The sequence below is a fragment of the Sceloporus undulatus genome, chromosome 4, assembly GCF_019175285.1.
Source record: "Sceloporus undulatus isolate JIND9_A2432 ecotype Alabama chromosome 4, SceUnd_v1.1, whole genome shotgun sequence".
Classification (NCBI taxonomy): Eukaryota; Metazoa; Chordata; class Lepidosauria; order Squamata; family Phrynosomatidae; genus Sceloporus; species Sceloporus undulatus.
The window spans coordinates 58,208,276-58,231,463 of NC_056525.1; the positions used below are offsets into that span (position 1 = coordinate 58,208,276).

At 41.6% G+C, this 23,188-nt stretch overlaps 2 protein-coding genes across 6 annotated transcripts in view; both read left to right on the forward strand.

The window, feature by feature from the left end:
• LOC121929255 (Krueppel-like factor 15) overlaps positions 1 to 4,383 on the forward strand; it is a 14,651-nt gene extending 10,268 nt beyond the window's left edge. For all 3 annotated transcript variants that reach the window (XM_042464622.1, XM_042464621.1, XM_042464623.1), the window contains one exon: positions 3,750 to 4,383. In XM_042464622.1, the coding sequence (XP_042320556.1) occupies positions 3,750 to 3,933 (184 nt within the window). In that variant the 3' untranslated portion in view covers positions 3,934 to 4,383. The remainder of the gene's footprint in view (positions 1 to 3,749) is intronic.
• A 7,083-nt stretch (positions 4,384 to 11,466) lies between these two features.
• The window catches only part of ELK4 (ETS transcription factor ELK4), a 36,289-nt gene continuing 24,567 nt past the window's right edge, over positions 11,467 to 23,188 (forward strand). For 2 of the 3 annotated variants that reach the window (XR_006103442.1, XM_042462427.1), the window contains exon 1: positions 17,222 to 17,329. Coding sequence is in view for 1 of the 3 variants with exons in the window: in XM_042462427.1 (XP_042318361.1) it covers positions 17,246 to 17,329 (84 nt within the window). In the remaining 2 variants the exon portion in view is untranslated. Of the gene's footprint in view, positions 11,603 to 17,221; positions 17,330 to 23,188 lie in introns of those variants that run through there. The other variant, XM_042462428.1, reaches the window with a different exon arrangement.

Below are 23,188 nucleotides of genomic sequence, written 5' to 3' on the forward strand. Positions count from 1 at the left end.
GCTCTAGAATCTAACAGATCCTGGGTCTGTCCCTGGCATCTTTAGTTAAATAATTCTGATAGAAGCTAACAAAGTCCAAGACATTTTACTTTCTGAAGCATGATAAATGAACAGAGTGGCTCCATGTTATGAACCAATTCTGGATAGGTTTACTTAGGACTGACCAGGAGGAGAGCATGAGATGCCTGAGGAAGAGGACCATATGAAGCCTCCTCCTACATTTTATATGCAGAGGCTGACAAAACTGCGAGTAGAATATTGACAATGGAGAAACAGCCGCTACAGCCTTCACTGCACCTTAAACAAGACATTGTAAGGAAGATAGAACAGTCCCTGTGGCATACGCAGCTTTGTCAACCAACTGAAGGAATGTCTTTCCTGAAGTACTTTCTTCATTTTGCCTAATGGATGGGCCAGCCTTGGACCTTTCATCAAAAGGTAGCAAAAGTTTCCGAGAAGGGCCATAGTTCAATGGCACAGCACATGATTTGTGTGGAGAATGTTCACAGTTCGGTATCTGGCCTCTTTGAGCAGGACTGGAGAAGACACATGGCTGAAACCGCAGAGAATTGTTGCCTGTCAGTTTAGGCTGTATGGACATATAAAGACCTGTCTCAGCTTTAAGCAGTTTTGTATATTTATCTAAAATAATAGATGAGAGATGATTGTTAATACATGCAGAGGCAAACTGCATGCTTCCTTCCCTCCATTGCTACTTTGCGACTCTCTTAATTTAATGCTTCCTTTCAGTCTACAGGCTGTCATGCTCAAGAGAGTCCTGTATGATCTTGGCTCATTGGCTGTCTTCCAACTTCTTTGGCTATAATGACTTGAGATTTCAGAATGTACTTCTGCTTTACTACAGAGAAAGTCTGTATTTTTCCTTGGAACTCTGGTAAATGTATTAGGAATTCGTTTGATCTCTATCATGCTCTGTAAAAGCCTCTGCTGCATTAGATATGAGCTGCAAATACAGATGGCAAATGGGGGAGACAGTAAGCATAACAAACGCCTCACCCTGCATTCCTTTGTACATTATGGAGAAGCTCGCCTAATGGCTCTACCATATGTGAGGGTCATCAGGAATTCATTTCATTTGAAAGCTTATCCCCTTCATGTTCCTTGTAGACACACCTTCTATTCCTTGACTCTTACCACTTCCAATATAGAGGTATGAAATTTTAAAATATTTTCCCAATACCCTATTGGCAAAGCCTGAACAAGTTGCTTTTTTGGACTGAAAATTCCAGCATTTCTTTCCATCCCTGGTCATGTTCCTGGAGTTTATAGTTCATAGGAGTTGTCCACCCCAAAATAATTGCTGGAATGCTCTATCACTATGTTATGTAACTTTAAGTATGCGTAGCTACATAGTAGAGATGCTAAGAGATGCTTGTTCGTGAATTGGGAAGATGTGTGACAGGACATTAGCAAGAATGCCCGATACTCATTGATGTCCAGTACGAAGGCAATGTAACAGTCACTTTGCCAGCTATGTTGCAAAATAACATGACAACAGCACTCTATTGCAGGTGGATATATTCATTTTGGATATGGATGTGATCAAACTGCCCACTTCTAATTTCCACAGGAATCCCCAACAGGATTCTGGCCAATGTTTCTAAGTGCAGAACAGATCTTATGTTGCCTAGCAGGAAATCTGTCACAGAGCAGAGAATCAAACCTGGAGTTCTTTATTCTAGGTTAGCAGCTGTCTGACTCTTTCAGCAATCACAATACCTGCCTTTACTGGTGCAGAAAGTTAAGTGGCTTCCCTTTCCCACTTATCTCCTTGTGGTGGAGAAGCCATATTGCTGGTTTTCTGTTTGGATCAGAGTCCATCTTCCTTCACTTTGGAAAAAAAATTACATGGTATGAAGTAGGGAAAAACCATTTCTGCCAGCAGGATAGCACACAATTATCCACCCATCTGTCACTTTATTTATATCCTGCCTTTCTCCCATACTAGGATCCACTGTGTCTTGCAAAAAAGCACAAAATTACAATAAAAACACATATAGGTAAAAACATACAAAATTAAGATTAAAACAATATGTAACTACAACAAAATTAAGACATTGTAAAATCTAATAGAAATAGAATGTAATGTATAATAGAGAGTGACGAGGAGGGAGGTGGCCTAAAACACTATCCCAAATGATCCGTCAGCAACTAATTAGCAATGACATCTTTATGTCGTTTGGGACTGCTGAAAATATTAACCTGCTGTGGAACAGAGCTGGCTGTGGAAGTCTGAAAGTTGTTGTCAAAAAATAATATTTCCAAGCTGTGGTGTGAAACTGCTGTGGGGAGAAAATATATATTCCATACTAGTAACTTTTTAGGAATAGGACTGAAAATATAATTTGATCATAATGCCATGCCAGAACTACACAATTCTATGGCATGGCTGCCTTTGAAATGCCAGTGTCAGTTTTCATTACTCCCATCTCAGAAAGATTGTTAGGTAACTGGAAAAAGGGCAGAAAGGACTCACTGAAATGATCAAAGGACTCAAGCATCTAGGGAAAGGAAAATAGCTGGTGCTTTTTATGTTATGGGGTATGTTAGGTTTAGGTTATGGGGTAAAAATACTGTTAAACAGGAGGACAAGACACACACACAGAGAGAGATTTTTAAAATAGATTTAGGAATACTGTCATGAAAACTTATGAAGGGAATGTAGCAGAGCTTGGACACATTATTTTTTGGACCATGCTGCCTGGGAGGGTCTGAAAGCTGTGGTGAATCAAAAAAGTACATTTTCCCAGCCCCAGGCAATAGATTCAGGATGAAGAGAGTAAAATACTTCTCTATACAATATAATTAATGACAATTACTGCCACTAATTTACTGGTGATGGCACTGCATTAGAGGGAGTAGACAAATCCTGAAGGACAGGTCTGTCAAAAGCGGTTAGGCATAACAGGACTGTTGCCTTCATGTGTTGTTTTCTGAGTTCCACGATATCTCTAGTTGGCCACTGTGGAAAATCAGGGTGCTAGAATAAATGGAAATCTAATTTCACCCAAAAGAAAAGCCAAAGTAGAGAAGGGAAGCAAGATGGTGGCAAAGTCCATGATCATGATGTTAGATTTGCTGATTTTGTCCAAGGGCCGATACAGACGGTGTGGAAGTGCCGTCCTTGGGCCAAAACTAGAGCTGGGGAGCGCACATGGTCTATAGGTTTGCCCAAACTATTAAGAAAAGCAGAAGCTGCTGAAAGAATTCCCCCCCCCCCTACACACACACCGAATCCATTTTGGAAGAAGCTTTCATGTGGCCTCCTGAAGTTTCAAAATTCTTTGATTTACTTTTGCAAGGCTTACATGATCTGGTCGTTTCCTTTCACATATCCATACTGTTAGTTTTTAATAAAACATTTGCTGAAATGTGTGGAACTGCTCATCTTTTTTTGTGGTGTCAGAACCTACCCTTATTCTTTCAATGTTATTTCTGCCTCTTGTACAGTACCAACTTACCTGTTAAAGAAATAATGTCCAGGAACATATCTAATTTGTTAACTGAAGTATGCCTGTATGTGGTTTCAAAATGTGAGTAGGAAGCATAATTTTAGAAATGGAAAAAAGATTTTTTTAAAGATTAAAACTAAATTACTGACTGCTAGCTAGACCATCTATTCTTCATCCCCAAGTCCTCTTCTGTGTATAGTAGTTTGGCCATGATGACACTGACCGAAAAAAACAGTCTCTTTGGTTGTAGTAAACATCTTGTCCTCTGTCTGGCAGGTTTTCCCGTTCAGATGAGCTCTCTCGCCACAAGCGCTCCCATTCGGGACTCAAGCCTTACCAGTGCCAAGCCTGTGAGAAGAAGTTTGCCCGCAGTGACCACTTATCCAAACATATGAAGATCCACAAAGGGTCATTCAGTTTGGGAAGCCAGAAAGCCCAGGGTTGCATTGGAAACAGTTAACCCTCCATTTGCTGCTGTGTCAAGAGAAGCATCTTAATCAAATGAAATGGAAAGACAAAATATGGTTTTCCTCTGGGAAGAGAGTTGAAAACAAACTGATGGCTTAAAATTTGTGGATGGCCCAAAGTCTACGTCTTCCTGAACATGCCTTAAGGCTGCTAAGATCTTGATTACTGCGAACCTTTCTGAAAAGATGGAATTACCTTTGAGGAGGGAATGTGACATTTAAAGATGTTGAGGTGGACAGGATACAATTCTCAATTTTAGAAGTGAATTTTGGAAACAGGATGGATTTCTAATGCTCCTACGTAGTGTATGCATGGGTGGTAGGTGAACAGGAATGATCTTTTCAGCATTTCTTTCTCAGACAGCATCCTATTTGATTGCTCTGTCTCTGATTTTTAAAATGTAAATGAACATGGGAACATCAATAAATTTTATTTTAAATAATGCCAGCAAATGAATGCCTTCTAAAATTGTGAAAGCAAGTCTGAAAATTATCACATTTAGATTCTAACACCAAAAATTCCTATTTATAAAAATGAATTCTTACGTTCCCAATTTTAAAATATGAGCTTCACTTTCCTAAAACCATATTTAGCTAGTTTAGTTTCATAGTATTCAACATGAATTTCTTGGATTACATTGATTCTCTTTGGAAGAATTAATTGCATTTTGGATTACATTGAATTGGCTGTTAAAGTTCCTCTTTAAATGCTTGTGTTCTGAATGGTACATAGAGTTAACTTTATGCACACTTTTTTTTTCTGAGAGTAAGCACTGCATGGTGAGAAAGTGATTCCCTTTAGCCTCTTTAATAAGACAAGAAAAAGTATCTTCAGCTCAGCCTATTTTGTAAAGTAGGGCTTGGAAAAGTTATTGTTTTGGATGTAAAGTCGAAGGCTTTCTCTGAAGATGCCAGCCACAGATGCTGGTGAAATGTCAGGAAGAAAATCTTCTAGAACATGGCCACATAGCCCGAAAAACCCACCCAAAAATTATTGTTTGGGGTTAAAACTTTCAGAATTTCCCTTGCTGGGTGGTAGAGTTTGAGAAATTTAATTACACCCCCCCCCCCCAGTTCTGGGGGGAAAAACACATGTTCATGTGCTTTTCATTTGAGTTCATGTGATTGTTGGTCTCACATTTTTTTTCCATATATCAATAATGGTTCCAGTGTTTAGAGGTTTGGATAAGCTTGTTGCTACTATTTTTATTTTATTTATTTGTTTGGCATTTATTAACTCTGCTTGCACCAAGGAATTCAGGGCAAAGGCAGCAACTGATACAAGGCTACCTGCACTTTGTGGCTCAATGTGGATTTAAACCAGGCCCCCCAGCAACTTCATTGTAGTCATTTCACTACAGTACTTCCATCTAATGATGCTTCTTTTCTAGAACAACCATCTTCTAGCACCTTAAAAACTATTAAGTGCCACAAGACACTTTTTTGTTTTTGCAAGCCACAACTCGAAACTGTTGCTTTAATAGGGATTCAAAGCTACTTCAAATGGGAATTTTGAAGTAACCAATTCATATATGCGTCCTCCAATAATGCAGTAGCAGCTGGTGGCTTCTACGTTAGTTTCATTCTAAAATTTGGAGGCACTATCTTTGCAGTAATGAAGGTGTCAATACACTGCATCATGATTTTAGCGGGGGATAATGTCACCCATTTTGCAGGATAACTGACTTTTTAATTGCTTTAGTTGCTTTTTAAATTACTAGAGGACCTTTTGCACTGCACAGTTGTAACACGTTACATGATCACACTTTAGCTACCATGTTCTGGAAACCATGCTCTATGAGGAGGTGCTTAGGGAACTGGGTATGTTTAGCTTGGGGAAAAGAATTTTAAAAGTAGACATGATAGACCTGCTTAAATATTTGAAGGCTTACCATATTGAGAGTGGAGCAAACTTGTTTTCTGCTGCTCCAGAGACTAGAACATGGAGCAATGAATTGAAGCTACAGGGAAAGAGATTCCACCTAAACATTAGGAAGAACTTCCTGACAGAGCTGTTCAACAGTGGAACACACTCCCTTGAAGTGTGGTGGAGTCTCCTTCTTTGGAGGCTTTTAAACAGAGGCTGGATGGCCATCTGTTAGAAATGCTTCGATTGTGTATTCCTGCATGGCAGAGGCTTGGACTGGATGGCCCTTGTGGTCTCCTCCAACTCTATGCTTCTATGAATCTATCATACTTCCATCCTATAGAATCCTAGGGTTTGCAGATGATGGAGGGGGGTTTAGAATTCTCTGCCAGAGAGCTCCACTGCTTCTCCAAACTACAGACCCCAGATTCCGCAGGATGTTGCCGTTGCAGTTAAAGTGGAATATAATAACACTATAACTGTGCAATGTGAAAGGGCCTAGAGTGTAGGGAAGAGGCATATTATTACATGGTTCAAGTGTTGCCTCATACTGCTGCCTTGTGCTCTAATGTGAATGTTGAGGTGGTAGTGATTTGGGAAGAAAGAGGGTATCGGCTTGTAGCATCCAGAGGTCTTTGTTTAAAGTAAGTGGGGAAAAAACCAGTTCTATTTATTTTTAAGAAATGAGAAAGGGAATGTTACTTTTAAAATGTTTAACTATAACAATAACAAACTCTTGAATTGCAGTAAGCCTAGAACTGGAATGTTGTTGTGTGCCTTCAAGTCATTTCTGACTTATGTTGACCCTAAAGCAACCCTATCATGGGATTTTCCTGGCAAGATATGCTCAGAAGGGGTTTGCCACTGCCTTCCCCTGAGGCTGAGAGCTTGTGACTTGCCCAAGATCTCTCAGTGGATTTCATGGTTGAGCTGCGAATTGAACCCTGGCCTCCAGAGTCACAGTCCAACACTCAAACCACTATGCCACACTAATAAAAGTAACTTTCCAAGCTCTGATTTAATATATTCCTGCTTTGAAAGAAAGGACTTTTTCACCTAGGCCATGGCGAATGTACTGTTCTGCAACTGTATTTGGCTTTCGATACCATAGACCATGGTATCCTTCTGGGACGCCTGGCAGAGGTGGGAATCGGGGGCACTGCGCTCCAGTGGTTCCGGTCTTACCTCTCTGGGAGGTCCCAGATGGTGCAGCTGGGAGACGTGTGCTCCGATGAGAGGGCCCTTATAACTGGGGTCCCTCAAGGAGCCATTCTGTCTCCCATGCTATTTAACATTTACATGAAACCGCTGGGAGAGATCATCCGGAGACATGGGGCGCGGGGTTATCAATACGCTGATGACACCCAAATAATTTTCTCTATGTCTCCGACTGATGCAGTGACCGGGGATGGTGTCTCTCCTCTCGTGGCCTGTCTGGAGTCAGTAATGGGCTGGATGAGGGAAAACCGACTCAAGCTGAATCCAGAGAAAACGGAGGTACTTGTGATAGGTTCCCCTGGTCCAGGAATGGTGGTAGTTCCACCTGTCCTGAACGGGGTCACGCTCCCTGTGAAGGACTCTGTGCGCAGTCTGGGGGTGCTTCTTGACTCGTCGCTTCACCTGACTGCTCAGGTGAATGCGACAGTCAAGAACACCTGTTATCAGCTTCGACTTATTCGCCAGCTGCGCCCATACCTAGCCCAGAGGGACCTTGAAACGGTAGTACATGCTCTGGTAACCTCGAGATTGGATTTCTGCAACGCACTCTACATGGGGCAACCCTTATACCAAACCCGGAAGCTACAAATGGTACAGAATATGGCAGCCAGGCTGGTCACTGGAACTTCCAGGGCCAGCCATATTACACCGGTGCTTAAAGATCTGCATTGGCTGCCTATTCGCTTCCGGGCACAATATAAGGTGTTGGTGATGACCTATAAAGCCCTAAATGGCTTGGGCCCAGGATACCTGAAGGACCGCCTCTCCCCGTACATTCCGTCCCGCATCCTCAGAATATCTGGGCAGCAACTACTTAAGGTGCCAGGGGCTAGGTTGACCTCCACCGCGAGGAAGACATTTTCCATTGCCGCCCCAGCCCTTTGGAACACGCTGCCCACAGAGCTCCGCTCGGCCACCTCCCTGGCCCAATTTAGAAAGGACCTAAAAACCTTTCTATTTCAGCTTGCATTCCCCGATTAAAGTCCAGTGGGCCTCCCTTCCTCTTCTGTGGCAAAGAGGACTGGCTAACGGGGGTTTTATTCTGTTTGTATGTAATTGTTTGTAACCCTGATGTATATGTTGTTTGATATTTTGCTGTCAACCGCCCTGATCTATGGAAGGGCGGTATAAAAATAAAAAATTTATTATTATTATTATTATTATTATTATTATTATTATTATTATTATTATGTATTTGAACTAGAAAAAGATGCCATGCACCAATGAGGCCAGATGCACTGGGGAAGCAAGCACTTATATTTTTGTTCCTTTTGTGTCTTATGTGCCTCCAGCCTGTCCTGATGTGCTGGGCAAGTTCTTACCAGATGATGAGGACAATAGCTTTCAAAGGTGGTAAGACCGGCAGCCTACATCTCACACATGTTTACTTGGAAGACTCTGATTGTGAGATGTGTATTTGGGCATAATTCTTGTTCCTGCTTGCCTTGAATGTTCCAGCTGCCTTCCCCTTTGGGCACCTTCTTTTTCTCTACATGCCAGCCTGGGTGACTCACAACCACCTCGCTTTTCCTTTGCTCCAGAGTTCTATACATACAAATTCAATTTGCTCTCTGGCTACATTATCCAAGTTGCCTCGTCTCAGTTTCCACGCAGGCTTCTCAAAGAAATTCTGTCGCCCTTACCTTTCTCACTGAATGAGCCTATCCTGGTGCAAGTAACCAAGAAAGGGATTAAAAAGCACCTCCTGCGGAAAAATGCACAATGGCAACTTTAGCTATTTAAAGCCTGCAGAACTCTTTGGCTCGCAGGTGCAGAAAGCCAGGATTCATGCCCAGCCATGCAGAGAGAAATATTTGCATATGTCACTTTAGAGAAAAACAAACTGAACCAGCCATCAAAGCTGGCAGATTTATTTGCCAACCAATGTATTCCTTCTGAAAAGAAAATGCCTTTTGGCAAACCATGTGATTCCCTCCCTCACTCTCTTTCTTTTCTCTCTCTCTCTCTCTTTTTCTTAGCTTTCATATTAGAATATTGTTGATGGTTTGGCTACTTGATCTCTGAAGACCTATTTATTTTAACAATAAATTATCCTGGGACAACGATCCCTTATTTCACTTTACTCTCTGATTTAATTTGTCAAGTACATATTCATTATACATTCTAGAAGTCAATCAGAGGTTGATGAAAGCAAAGTAAATCTACAACTCATGATAACATTAGAGACCTTTTTTTCCCAACCCAGTACAAATGGCCATGCAATACTATCAGCATTATTAACTCTGGCAAATATAGTGCACGCTCCCAAGGACTGAGTTCTAGTGACTAAGGTCCAAAACACACTGCAGAAATAGTCCAGTCTGAGATAGCTTTATTAGGGAATTCTGGGAACTGTCATTTTGTTTGACATTTAGCCTTCTCTGCTGGAGAGCTCTGGAACCTCAACAAACCTCAGTTCCCAGGATTCCCTAGCACTGAGCCAGGGCAGTTAAAGTGGTGTCAAAGTGGATTATTTCTGCAGTGTGTTTTGGACCTGGGTTTTCTAAAATTACACTAAAAGTAGGTATGGCTGAAAAGCAGACAAGATTGTCATTTGGGCCAGCAGGAGGATGATCATCTCGGGATAACAGCTGTGGGTGAGCAACTCTGGGGCTGCATCCACACTGGAGAAATAACCCAGTTTGGCACTGCTTTAACTGCCCTGGCTCAAGGCTATGGAATTCTGGGAGTTGGAGTTTGCTGTGGGGTCCAGAGCGGCAATCTGACAATCTGCTTTGCTGTTCCAGGGTGAATTGATTCTTCCACAAGGCTTTGAAAACTGAAGGCCTTTTACTGAGATAAATGCCTGCCTGGCAGGTAAGACAATTTCTCAGGTGAAGGCTAAGAACATCAGTTCACTTAGGCAACACTAGCTTTATTTAGAGACATGGCTACAAGCCAAGTCAAGAACAGTGGTTTAGGATAAGAGAAATGACACCGTTTGCCTGAAGTTTTCATAGAGCATTAGTAGACTTTACAGCAGATGTGCAGAATGTATATGAAAAAATGCACAGTGGGCCCTTGGTATCCGCTGGGGTTTGAATCCAGGACCTGCCGTGGGTACCAAAATCTATGCCATTACATACAATGGCATAGTAGAATAGTGTCCCTTATATAAAATGGCAAAATCAAGGTTTGCTTTTTGGAATATATATAAATAGATGGTGGATTTAATAGTAAATACTATACTATTTACTAGTATTTACCATAAATAGTAAAAAAGTTTCCATACCTAGGATCAAAGTCTGAAATCTCCTTGGAAGCCAGGGATGACTAAACTGAGGCTGTTGTACTTTGGCCACTTCCTGAGGAGTCATGACTCCTTAGAAAAGACAGTAATTCTGGGAAAGGTAGAGGGATGTAGAAAGAGAGGAAGGCTGCATGCTAAATGGATGGACTCTATTAAAGAGATCATGAGTATGAGTTTGGAGGAATTAAGCAGAGGAGCGGAGGATAGGGAGTCTTGGAGATGTCTCTTCCATAGGGTTGCCATAGGTTGAGATCGACTCGAGGCCAATTAACTGCAACAACAAAAATAAAAATACACTCGTCTCTCCATATTTGCGGCTTTATTCACGGATTTGATTAATAAGTTCTCTCTAGGAATATCTAGGTCCTCCAGTGCAACTCTATGGTCAACTTTAACTAAAAGTCACACTGGAAGACCTAGAGATTCCTGCAATCCTATGGTCAGTGTCTGTCGGACGTTGACCAGAGTTTCACTGGAGGACCTAGAGATTCCCAGAGAGGTGTCCTCTCAGGCTAAAATCATGGTGTTTTTGTTATTTGCAAGTTTTCCATATTCACTGGGTCTTGTGCCCCTAACCCTGGCGAATATGGAGGGACAAGTGTATACCTATTACTGTCTATTAATGCAGTGAGGTGAGGCATGTGTGAGCTCCAGAGCAATGGCTCCATCTTGTTCCTCCTCAGGCCATATGCCTTTGCTACTTTGCTATCACTTTTATAGGAAACCATTTACTTGGGGGTGAGAACCTTCCTTCAGGACATACATCCCAGTTTATAAAGGCTGCATCCACACTGGAGAAATAACCCGGTTTGGTCCCACTTTAAGTCTTTTCTGGCTCAAGGCTATGGAATTCTTGGAGTTGGAGTTTGTTGTGGGGCACAACAAACTCCAACTCCCAGAATTCCATAGCAAAGAGCCAAACAAAGAGTTAAAACGGTGCCAAACCGAGTTATTTCTCCAGTGTGGATGCAGCCCCTCCCCTCAGAAGCACACACAACGACATTAGGCCTCCGAACTCCAATTCCCAGAGTGCTGTGCGAAGAAGAGGGCGGGACGAGGCTTCCTATTGGCTCCTCTTCTTCCTAGGCCCCCCGCGATTGGTTCGTGGCCCAAGTTCCCACCCCCTTCGGGCGGAAGTGCAAGCTACGGCGGCCGTCATGGGAAAAAGGCGTCTTTCCTTGCAAGAGTAAGAGAGAAGAGATTCAAGAGAACCCTATCAGAGGGATGAAGAGGAGCCGGGCGCGGAGCCTCCTCCGCCGGCCATGAGAGGAGGCTCGGCTCGGCAGGGAGCGCCACGCCTGCCGCCGGACGGGAAGCGCCTGGGGAGGTGAGCGGGCGGCAAGGCGGCACTCTGCACATGCTCGGGAGAACCCTCGCTGGCCAAGCCACTTCAGAGTTATGGAGACCCTGACAAGTGGACCTGCCAATGCGTTTCCTTGGCACGATTTCCTTGCCACATGGGCATCCTCTGAGGCTGAGAGAGTGTGACTTGCCCAGGGTTGTTGTTTTGTTGTGTACTTCCAAGTCAACAAACCTAAGGCAGCGGACCTATTGGAGGGTTTCCTTGGCAAGGCTTCCTCAGAGGGTTTCTTATTTCTTATTCCCCTGAGGCTGAGAGAGTGTGACTGACCCAATGTTGGTTGTTGCGTTGTTGCTGTTGTTGTGTGCCTCCAAGCCACTTCTGACTTATGGCAACCCTAAGGCAGTGGACCTGTCATTTAGCTTTCTTGGCAAGTTTCTTCAGAGGGAGAGTAGAGCGCCTTCCCCTGAGGCTGAGAGAGTGTGACTTGCCCAAGGTTTGTTGTTGTTGTGTGACTCCAAGTCACTTTTGACCTATGGCGACCCAAAGGCGGTGGTGCGCTTATCTGGGAGCTGTTTTGTTCGGAGCGGGTTTGCCATGGCCAACATCTGAGGCTGAGAGAGTGTGACTTGACCGGGGTTTGTTGTTGTGGTTGTTGTTGTGTGGTTCTGAGTCGTTTTTGAGGACACCGCCTAGGAGGACAAGGCAAGAAAATGTTTCTAAGACATGACAAAAATAAAATCTAGAAACACTCAATATAAATACAAACCCATGCTTCTTAGTCCTGCTCAAAATGGAGGACGTTTTGGACAGAAGCTTCAAATGGAGGACCTCTGGTTGCACCCTGAAATAAAGGTGGTGAAGCTATGATGGGGTTTCTTGGCATGTTTCTGAGGCTGAGAGAGTGTGACTTGCCCAAGTTTGTTCTTGCCGTTGCTGTTATTGTGTGCCTCATAGTCATTTCAGGCTTAGGGTGATGCTCAGGTACGGTTTTTGCCTTCCCCTGAGGCTGAGGTCCAAACACACTGCAGAAATGATCCAGTTTGAGACCGCTTTAACTGCCCTGGATCAGGACTAGGGAATCCTGAGAATTGTAGTTTGTAGCGACACCAGAGCTCTCTGGCAGAGAAGGCTAAATGTCTCACAAAACTACAGTTCCCAGGATTCCCTGGCATTGAGCCGGAGCAGTTAAAGGGGTCTCAAACTGGATTATTTCTTTCCTTCTTTTTGATTATTCTCTATTGAGATAAAATAAAAGTCACACAGAAGAGCACAAATTCAACATCGATCATGAATGTCTCATCAGTTTTTGATCCCTGTTATTACTACCTTAGATGCTTTTAAGAAAGCAGTCAAGACGGATCTCTTCCGGCAGGCCTTCCCATCTGATCCTGTTTAAAGTAATCCCATTCACTTCAACGCTTTAGTTTACTGATTGCACTCAGATGAGTGTTTTAATTGTTACTCTAATTATTAATTGTTGATCTTATTACTGAACTATGGGAGGGGTAAGGTTTTCATTAGAATTATTATTGTTAAGTGTAACTACATTTTTTTTATTGTTGATTATATTTTATCTGGTTGTAATCCCGCCTTGATCCGCAGGGAGAGGCATGAAATATAAATTATTATTAATATTATTAATTGATTTATATACAAATAAAAGTCAGCCAGTGGGTTTCTGTAGCCGAGCTGGGATTCGAACCCTGGTCTCCAGAGTCATAGTCCAACACTCAAACCATTAAGTCATGCTGGCCCTCCTTCCAAGGCTGACTTCCACAAAAGGCTCTGGGACTGAGATCATCCCTGTTTCACTCTCCTTTCTCCCCTTGTTGCTTCCTGACTCCAAACCATGCCAGAGTTTCCCTGGTTTTCCCTTGGAGTTGCGGGATCCTATCTCTCTCTTCACCCAGCAGCTTCTGTAACTGTTAACTTTATTAATGATTTCTGCATCACCGTTAATTCATATACCGCTAGTGATAGAAATGGTGCTTTGTGGCATGTCCTGCTTCATTGCAACACCTTTTCGTAACTATTCTTTCTTGTCATTTTACAGAGGAGGAGCGGGAAGGCAAACAGAGAGAGGCAGAACATAGAGAGATCTTGTAGCACCTTTGAGACTAACTGAAAGAAAGAAATTGGCAGCATGAGACAGAGACAGAGAAAGGGGTTTGCTGGGCTGAATCTCTCATATCAGGAATCTGAAATATTCCAAAAACCAAAACGTTTTTTCATGGCTGGCTGAAAGATCTGAGTGGCACCTGAGTGACACTTTGGTTTTCTGATGGTTCTATGTACACAAACTGTTTCATGCACAAAACTGTTGAAAATATTGTATACCTTCAGGCTATGTTTAAAAGGTGTATATGAAACAAAGTTAATTTCATGTTTAGATTTGGGTCCCTTCTCCAAGATGTCTCATTTTGTACGTACATATGCAAATCCCTCCAAAATGCCTCTGGTCCCAAGCATTTGGGATTAGGGACACTCAGTTTCTATTAGCAATCCAAATCTGTATTTGTGGATTTCACTGGCAAGGCTACATTGGTTCTTCTTTGTAGTTTTATGTTGTCCTGTAGCCCTGGGTTTTAACTTTCGGCCTTTGGAATTTAACTCCACTGCTCCCTTCTGGTGTGTATTCACACTTTCATATGTGACTCGTAAGGCATACTGTTATTTTTCTAGTTTCCTCCATCTTCGGGATCTCCCACTGTGGCTCCCTTGGGTTTATACTCCTGCTCCATCTGGATTACACCTCCTCACCCTGTGAACGGCAACAAGTTTTATCCTGTATTTCTGCAGTAAAGGAGATCACAACCTCTCTTCTGGCTGCTTGTTTAATAAGGACAGAGGTCATGTGGGGAAATCCATACTTCTTTTGTTGTTGTTGTTACATTACCTATCACAGGCTGGAAATATGAGGAATAAATAGCTACTTTTACAAGCTGGAAATGTGAGTAATAGCCCCCTTTATAAGCAGTCCATGCATTTGGCTTCTTTGTGGTCCAGTCCACACTACAGAAATAACCCACTTTGACACTGCATGAACTGCCCTGGCTTACTGTTAGGGAATCCTGGGAATTGTAGTTTATTTGTGGAGCCAGAGCTCTCTGACAGAGAAGACTAAATGTCTCACAAAACTATACTTCCCAGAATTTCCTAGCATTGAGCTAGGACAGTTAAAGCGGTCTCAAACTGATTATCTCTGCAGTGTGGATTGGATCTGTGGTAATGGTACCAGAGTTTTAAGGTGTCCAGTTACCAATGTAAACATAGTCTGTGTGCATTTCCTACCCTCTTAAACTTTTAACTAATATCATTAACACATTGCACCTTGAAAACAGGCAGTTAAAAGTATGGGCAAACTTTGCCTTGCATTTCTCTTCTAATAATCCTGATTGTGGCTTCGGTCCAGGCTCCTTGACAGGCCCTAGGCCTTGAGGTTCTCCAAAGAGTCCCTTCTCTTGGTCCCACCATCTTCACAGGGAAGATGGATAGAGATGTGTGGCAGGACCTTCTTGGTAGCTGCCCCATTTTTGTGGAAATCCCTTGCTAGAGAGGCCAGAATAGCCCCTTTCCTTCTTCTCCCCCAATAACTAGGCAAAGACTTACTCTGACACTTTTACAACTGAAGCTTTTTAAAGAAAGGGATTTTAAGAGGCTGCTGTAATGTCTTAATTGTGTTATTTTAGGTTAATTTTTATTACTTTAAATTGTATGTTGTAAACGGTTTAATATTGTGACTAGTTTAATTACATTTTAATGTTAACCTTTTGTATGTTTTTAGCTAAATGGTACTTGTTTTAATTTGCAAGTTGCCTTGAGCTTTGGCAAAAGGTCAGGTGTCAATAAAGATGATGATATGCCCAAACCACTGAAAAGCACAACTGGTCCATCCTTTGTCGTCTGAATCTGACAGAAATACCTCTTCGTTTTCGATGGTGTTTTCTATCAGCCTTTCCTTTCTACTGTTTGCTGCAGATTATTGTTGAACCGCCTGAATCTGTATATTACTGTTTCTCTGAATCATTTTTTAACCTTTGGCGCTCCCATTTTGTTTACACTTTCCTGCCCTATAAATTTTTTTTTTTCAGAATCTGTTAGCATTTTGCCATTTCAATACACTGTTTACAGTGATTGCCAGGTTTGCTTTAAACTGTTCTTGCAACAGCTGACCTTTTGTAGTCATTGAGCTAGGTGATTTTTCTTTTCCCTTTATTTGTTGTTGTTCTTATTGTTGTGTGATTTCAAAGAAGGTTAAGAGGTGATATGATAGCCCTGTTTAAATATTTGAAGAGATGTCATATTGAGGAGGGAGCAAGCTTGTTTTTTGCAGCTCCAGAAAACAGGACCCGGAGCAGTGGATGCAAGCTGCAGGAAAAGAGATTCCACCTCAACATTAGGAAGAACTTCCTGACAGTAAGGGCTGTTCGACAGTGGAACAAACTCCTTTGGAGTGTAGTGGAGTCTCCTTCTTTGGAAGTCTTTAAGCAGAGGCTGGATGGCCATCTGTCGGGGATGCTTTGACTGAGATTTCCTGCATGGCAGGAGGGTTGGACTGGATGGCCCTGTGGTCTCTTCCAACTCTACGATTCTATGATTCTCTAAGTCATTCCTGATTTATGATGACTCTAAGGTGGACCTATCACAGGGTTTTCTTGGAAGGATTTGCTCAGAGGGGTTTGCTTTTGCCTTCCTCTGAGGCTGAGAGAAAGTAATTTGCCCAAAGTCAGTCATTGGTATCCATGGCCAAGGGGGATTTGAACCCTTTTATCTAGAGTCATAGTCAGTGCACAAACCACTACACCACCTTGACTCTCCTTTCCTTGATCATCCTTATATTATCCATACTTTTTTTTTATTTATTCCATATCTCATCTTCCACAGCCGTCTTCTTTATTGTCATTGCTCCGTGTTGCTTGATGAATGGCCTTCTTGCCAGCCCTGTGTTGTTTGCTGTGTACTTTTTGCTGCTGTCCTGGTCAAGAGATGGCAGTGGGTGGCAACTGGAGCAGAGAGATACAGCAGGATCTTTTTGTGGCTGGTAGGAGCTAACTGGAAAAACAAACAAATGTATATTTTTAAAAACTCCAAAACTAGCAAAGAAGTTCATGTTTACCAACTGCTGTCACTTGGATTTCCCAGCAATGGGAGGTTTTTTTTTCCAGTGGAAGATCTTCTGTCTCACTTCTCTTGAAAAAGGTTTGAGAGTTTCTTAGTGCTGTATACAAAACATATTGCTGATTGTGTTAAAGATCTCTGCAGGTATAATTCTGAACACTTAGTTCTGAAGCAATAAGTGAGATTGGACACTCTTATGTCTTTAAAAACACTAGGGTTTTCTTTTGTGCCACAAAATGAGCAGGGAAACTATGAGAGTGCTCACATGCGTTCCTGCATGCCAGGAACTTGGATGAGAACAACGGCTCAAAGCATTGAAATATTGCATTTCCGTTCAGGACTTTGATCTCTGGAAGGAAAAGGGAGCTATTTGTAATCGACTCTGTAAAATTGCTCTTTTCCCTTTGAATATTGATTTCTTTGCTGGAAATGCTTGCGAGATCACAAGTTTGTTTGCTTAAAACAAAAAGGGTTTAGGCTACAATACAGGAGCATGTATAAATATTTTTAGCCTGTAGGGCCAGAAGGGATGGCCCTCTGCAAACCAACATGGCAGTGAAATGGGGCCACCCAGAGAGAAGGGAATTGCTTCTGCATGGAGGGGGGCACTGCAGATTTCCAACTCTTAGTGTGGTGAGTGGCTGTTAGATGCAGTTGTGTGTTGCTGATTCAAGGAGAGGAACTGGAATGAGAGGAGAAATGTCTGAAGGCGCTACTCTCCAATCATTTAACCTGTTAGAAGATCTTCCACATGCATCTTAAAGAGGGGGCTTTGGAGGGATAGTTGGGTGAAGATTGCTTCCATTGATCCAAAGGAATTCTCTTTAAATGACTACTTAAACAGGAATGAGAGCATACTTTCAGCACCTGAAAGGAACCAGCAATGCAGAGGAGGAGTGAGGATGTAATCCACTAATTTGTGTGTTAAGGATGTGTGCCTTATCTCTGCACCAAGGATCAGTCTATAGCTATCTATAGCAACTGTGGCAGGTTTGGGGGCCATATTTATGATCCTTCAGAGGCCACATGGACTACTGAAAAAATAAAATGAAAACGCCTGGAAGTCCACTTCTGGTTCTCAAAAACTGCATATTTTTTAAGGTTAAACAGTATAAAGAGAGCTTGCAACCTATTTAAAAGGTAAATTGTTGCACCAGGAGCATTACTTCATCCTTTTTTCTGGCCAGAAAGAAGATAGTCTGGGGATTCTGGAGGTATTGACCACAAAAGCATTCCTGGAAGGCTGCACCTTACTCACCCCTTTGGTTGAGGATATCATAATACCATAATCTTCTGCCCTAGTTCTTTGTGGGCTTCTTACATAGTTTTACTTTTCAAGTATATACTGATGTTGGAGACAGAATATTCTTTAAGGATATTAATCAAAAATTTGGTTGATTTATTTTTGGATGTACTAAGACATAGGTTTAAACTGGCAACTGGCATTTTGCTTATTTTGAGTTGAATATATAGACCACTTTCCCATCTAATGCCACTCAGAAGTTTACAGTGAAAATTTAGAACATTATTGAACATGAAAATAATTTCATAAATAGCATACAGTCAGCCCTTCTTATACATGGATTTTTAATATACAGATTCAAGCATACACAGTTTGAAAATGTTAAAAAAAAGGATAAATTTCAAATATCAAACCTTGATTTTCCATTTTTTATAAGGGACACCATTTAGCTATGTCATTATATTTAATGGGACTTGAGCATACATGGATTTTTTTATACTCGGGGGATCTTGGAACCAAACCCCAGTATATAACAAGGGTCCACTGTATTTTGAAATATGGTTGAAAAAAATCATCAATATTTTATACAAAAGTGACTTGTTTTTGATCCCTACTTAGAATTTTTAGACATCTGAAGAGATAGGTATTTGAGATGTTGATCACTTTTCCTCACTGTGAGTTTAGGTATCTCTTCAGTCTCAACCTGTGTTACTTTTGAAGATTTCAGTAGAGCTTATATATATTTTATCTTGTGCCTCAGTATTGTCCTATTGTATTACCATATATACTCGACTGCAAGTGTACCTCATGTATACTTTGAGGGCAGGTTTGGGAGCCAAAATTATGGATTTTGATAAGACCCTTGAATAAATCAAGAATAAAACTTAGGGGCATGTGACAAAGGATGTAAAGGACAATGGAAAGGAAAATTACATCAAAAAACTTTCAGACTTTTAGCAGACATATTTGTGTTCCCCCTAAAGGCTGGATGGATGAGAAGAGAATTACGATAAATTATGGCTGTGCAATTTATGGTGAAGGCAACCAGACACAAGCAGGGTTAAGGACGTGCACACATATCAAAAATGATGAAAAGACAAAGCAAAGACAGTGGTGACTATGTTAGCAGTGATTACAGACTTTAAAGTGATAACTTTATCTGATTTTAACCCAGAAAGGCTGACATATACAAATGTCTCATTCAAATCCTGCAAAGTTCAATTCCTCTTGGCACACCTTTGAGAGGAAGTGCCAAAGAGCTGCCACTGCTGCCATTTAACCACCCAGGCATTCAAAAAATTAAGAAGTGGCATCACTGTGGAAAGAATAGAGGAGGTCAGAGCTCCTGGGGTGGACTAAGCTCTCACCTTTTGTCACTAATCAGAGAAGGGGATGGTTCCTTTTTGATAAGAGTTAACATACAGTAATTACACTGACCAATGGATAAGCTGATCCAGGGTTTTGGGGTCAATTCATGGACTAAAATTTGTAGTCTTACACATGAGTATATACATTTTTAAAAACTTCTGTAGCATCAACAGTGTGGTTACATTGCCTCCTTTTGTTCAGTTGTCAAATGGATATGCTAACATTGAAATTATTAATAGCAGATACATGGCAGGCATCCAAATGCACAGTTTAAATTTGTATTTATAATAATTTCCCACACACATCAAATTTCATGGGCAAGCTTGCTTTTGAAATGGAGAAGTGTTCATATTGTCTACAACACCTGTGGCACCTTAAAAACTGACACACTTATTACCACATGAGCTTTTGTGGACTATGCTGCTTTTGTTGAAACACACATACCTGGCTACCTCTATAGAAGAAAAGAAAATGAAAGCAGTATAAAATAAAAACAAAGAAACAGGAAAACGCTTGACATGTAAAAAGGAGCTTTTGGATCCAAGCTCTGGTGCTTTAGATTGTACTGCATAGAAATCTTATCAGTTGGATGGATAGTTCTTGATTAAATAAAATGAATTCCCAAATATTAATTCTGTATGTGAGTGGAGATCATGAATATATTGTTGAGATTGGGTGAACATTTCTTTTTCTTCAGTATAAGTAGCTGGATATGTTTCTGCAGTTGCAAGGCTAACAGACTATAAAGAAGAGTGGCTTTACTGATTCAGCTGTATGAGCAGCTGCAGTAAAAACCTGAAGGAACACCTCCAGATGTGCATTTAGTTCCTTTCCAGGTGGGTATAGTGTCTTAGGTAACAACTCTGAAAGTAACAGGTTTGAACTGTAAGCTAATATTAGCCTGGAGTTTCCATACTTCCCATTTGCTTACGGTATATACCCATGTATATGTCAAGAAATTCTAGTTCAAAAATTGACCCAGAAAACCTGGGTTGACTTATCCACAGGTCAATGTAAGTACTGTACTTTAACTCTTATAAAACAAGGAACCATCACCTGGTGAAAGACAAGAATGCAATCTGTCCTGGAAGCACTGACTTTCCCCGCTACTGTCTCATCCAGCCAGCCTTTAGTGTAAGCACGAAACAGTTATGTCTCCTGGAATTTTGTAAGTTCTTTGGCATTGCTTTCCTTCATCCTTTAGATCCTTTCTTACATGCCCTTACATTTTACACTTGACTTATCCATGGGTCATATCAAAATCCATAATTTTGGCCCCCAAACCTGAGCTTGATATATATGAGATTGACTTATAGTCAAGTATATATGGTATATAGGTAGCATTTTGTGAATACAGTGAGCCTTGGTATCTGCTGGAATTCAGTTCCAGCACCCCATGTGGATACCAAAATCTATGGAGACTCAAGTCCCATTAAATACAGTGGTGTAGTGAAATGGAAACCCCACACTTAAATGGGTAAAATAAATATTTGCTTTTTGGAATTTATATATTTAAAAAATATTTTCAAACTGTAGATGGCTGAATCCGTGGATAAGGAATCTGGATAGGGAAGGTCAACTGTATTTATTCTCTGTGTATAGTACTCATATATTTAATACATTTATTATATTTTTTGCCTAATAGCCACTAGATATGTGTAATATACAACTCAATCAATAAAAAATAGCAAATTACAGAAGCATAACTTTAATATAAAAACAGAACAACATAAAAAATTGAGAGTGACATTAAACACCATTAAAAACTCAATACAACAGCCCTATGCCTTGTCTGTCTGTCTATCAATCTGAATGTTGGTTCTTCAGATATTGTGGTTGTAAACCAGGGCAGGCAAAGTTTGACTTTTAAGAGGTCACAGTGCCATGCAAGCCCCTGAACCCACATAATCAAAACTGAAAATACATCAGTGATCACTCCCAGTTTTGATATTTTTGTTTATTTTCAAGACTGGCCCTGAGCCATTCCAAAGTTGCCTATGCCTGCTCTAAACCAGCTGGGAGTTTTATAAATCCAACTTTATAAATCAACACTTTATAAATGCTTAGAAATGAACTGAAAGAGAAGTTAATCCAGGACCTGTGCCATATGCTCTGTAAAACACATGCTTCACAAAAGTCTGTTTATAATTTCCTGCATGAGTTGTAGTTCATGGACATCTTTCAAGGACATCTCCATGTAGAGTACTGTATGTTACAGTAATCCATATAAGAAGTAATTAAGGGATGACTTGCTGTGGCTACATCCTCCTCGAACAGTGGGAGTTTCTGGCATATTGCTGGCTGTAGCATTCAAAATTCTGCAAGAGACAGTTAAGAAGCAAATTCAGCACTTAGGTTAATGATAAGAATGCGTACAACCCTCGAAACTGAATAGATTTAGGAACACATGCAAACTCCCCCTTGTTTTCAGAATTCCCTTCTTTCATTGCTAAGGGCAGTTTTAACATGATATTTTATAAACAAACAGAGGTTGCCATTGCAGGACTGTGCATAGCTACTAAACGTACCAGTTATTTTGAGGCTCGCTGTTCCCAGTATAGTTTTTGTGACACCAGAGGTGTGTGACACCTGAGCTTTTGTGACACCTGAGGTGTGGGGACAGCATGTATGATCCACCCAGCTATAGATGCTACAGCTAGGGATGCCATAACCTGGCGGCCCCCGTGACAATCACGCTTTTGGGAGGCCCCTCACGGTCACAGTCCGGTTTGGGGCCCCCCACGCCTTGTTCCCGGTTCGGGGTCCGCTCCTTCTGCAGCCATAGCCGCTGCTGCTAATGAGGCTGGCTGCTGCGCCAACCCACCTCCTCCTCCTCCTCTTCGTGGTGGGCTGGGCAGCGCCAACCCACCTCCTCCTCCGGCTCCGCCTTCCTCCTCCTCCTCAGCGGCAGAAGCGCCGCCGCCACTGCGTCAGGGCTTGCCCACACGCGCGCACGGGGCTCCAAAACAGGAGCTCATCCCTTGCTTTGGCCAGCCAGCCATTGGCCGGCTGGCCAAAGAGGACAGGCTCCTTGGCGTGCGCCGCCCAGGCCTCAGCAGGGGCCAGCGGCAGCACGTGCGCCTGCCCTGCTTCCCTCCACGCGCGCGTGCCTGCCCCGCTTCCCTTCTTCTGTTGATGGAGGAGGAGGAGGAGGAAGGAGCCGGAGGAAGGGTGCCTTGAAGGGGCCAGGGCAGAATTGGGGCAGAGGAGGAGGAGGAGGAGGAGGAGGAAGGAGCCAGAGGAAGGGTGCCTTGAAGGAGCCAGGGCAGAATTGGGGCAGAGGAGGAGGAGAGGAGGAGGAGGAAGGAGCTGGAGGAAGGGTTCCTGAAGGCCAGGGCAGAATTGGGCCGGAGGAGGAGGAGGAAAGCTGAGTCAGTGGCCATTAGGTCTGCCTTGGTTTTTGGGGTTTTTTAAATTATTTTTAAAAATATAAAATACTTATTTTATTTTATTTTATTAATTTTTATTATTGCTTTTTATTTTTTTATTTCTTTAATTTTTTATTATTGCTTGTTTTATTTTATTTCATTAATTTTTATTATTGCTTGTTTTATTTTATTACATTAATTTTTATTATTGCTTGTTTTATTTTATTACATTAATTTTTATTATTGCTTGTTTTATTTTATTTTATTAATTTTTATTATTGCTTGTTTTATTTTATTACATTAATTTTTTAATGAAATATATACACCCCTGCCTTGTTTTTTTATTTTTTCCCCATTATTTTTTATTATTAAATATATGGAAGTGCATTTTCTGTGTATTTATGGCACTTTGAATGCTAACAAGTCTGCCTTTCTTGGACAATTATAGTGATGATGATGATGATGATGATGATGATGATGATGATGATGATGATGATGATGATGATGATGATG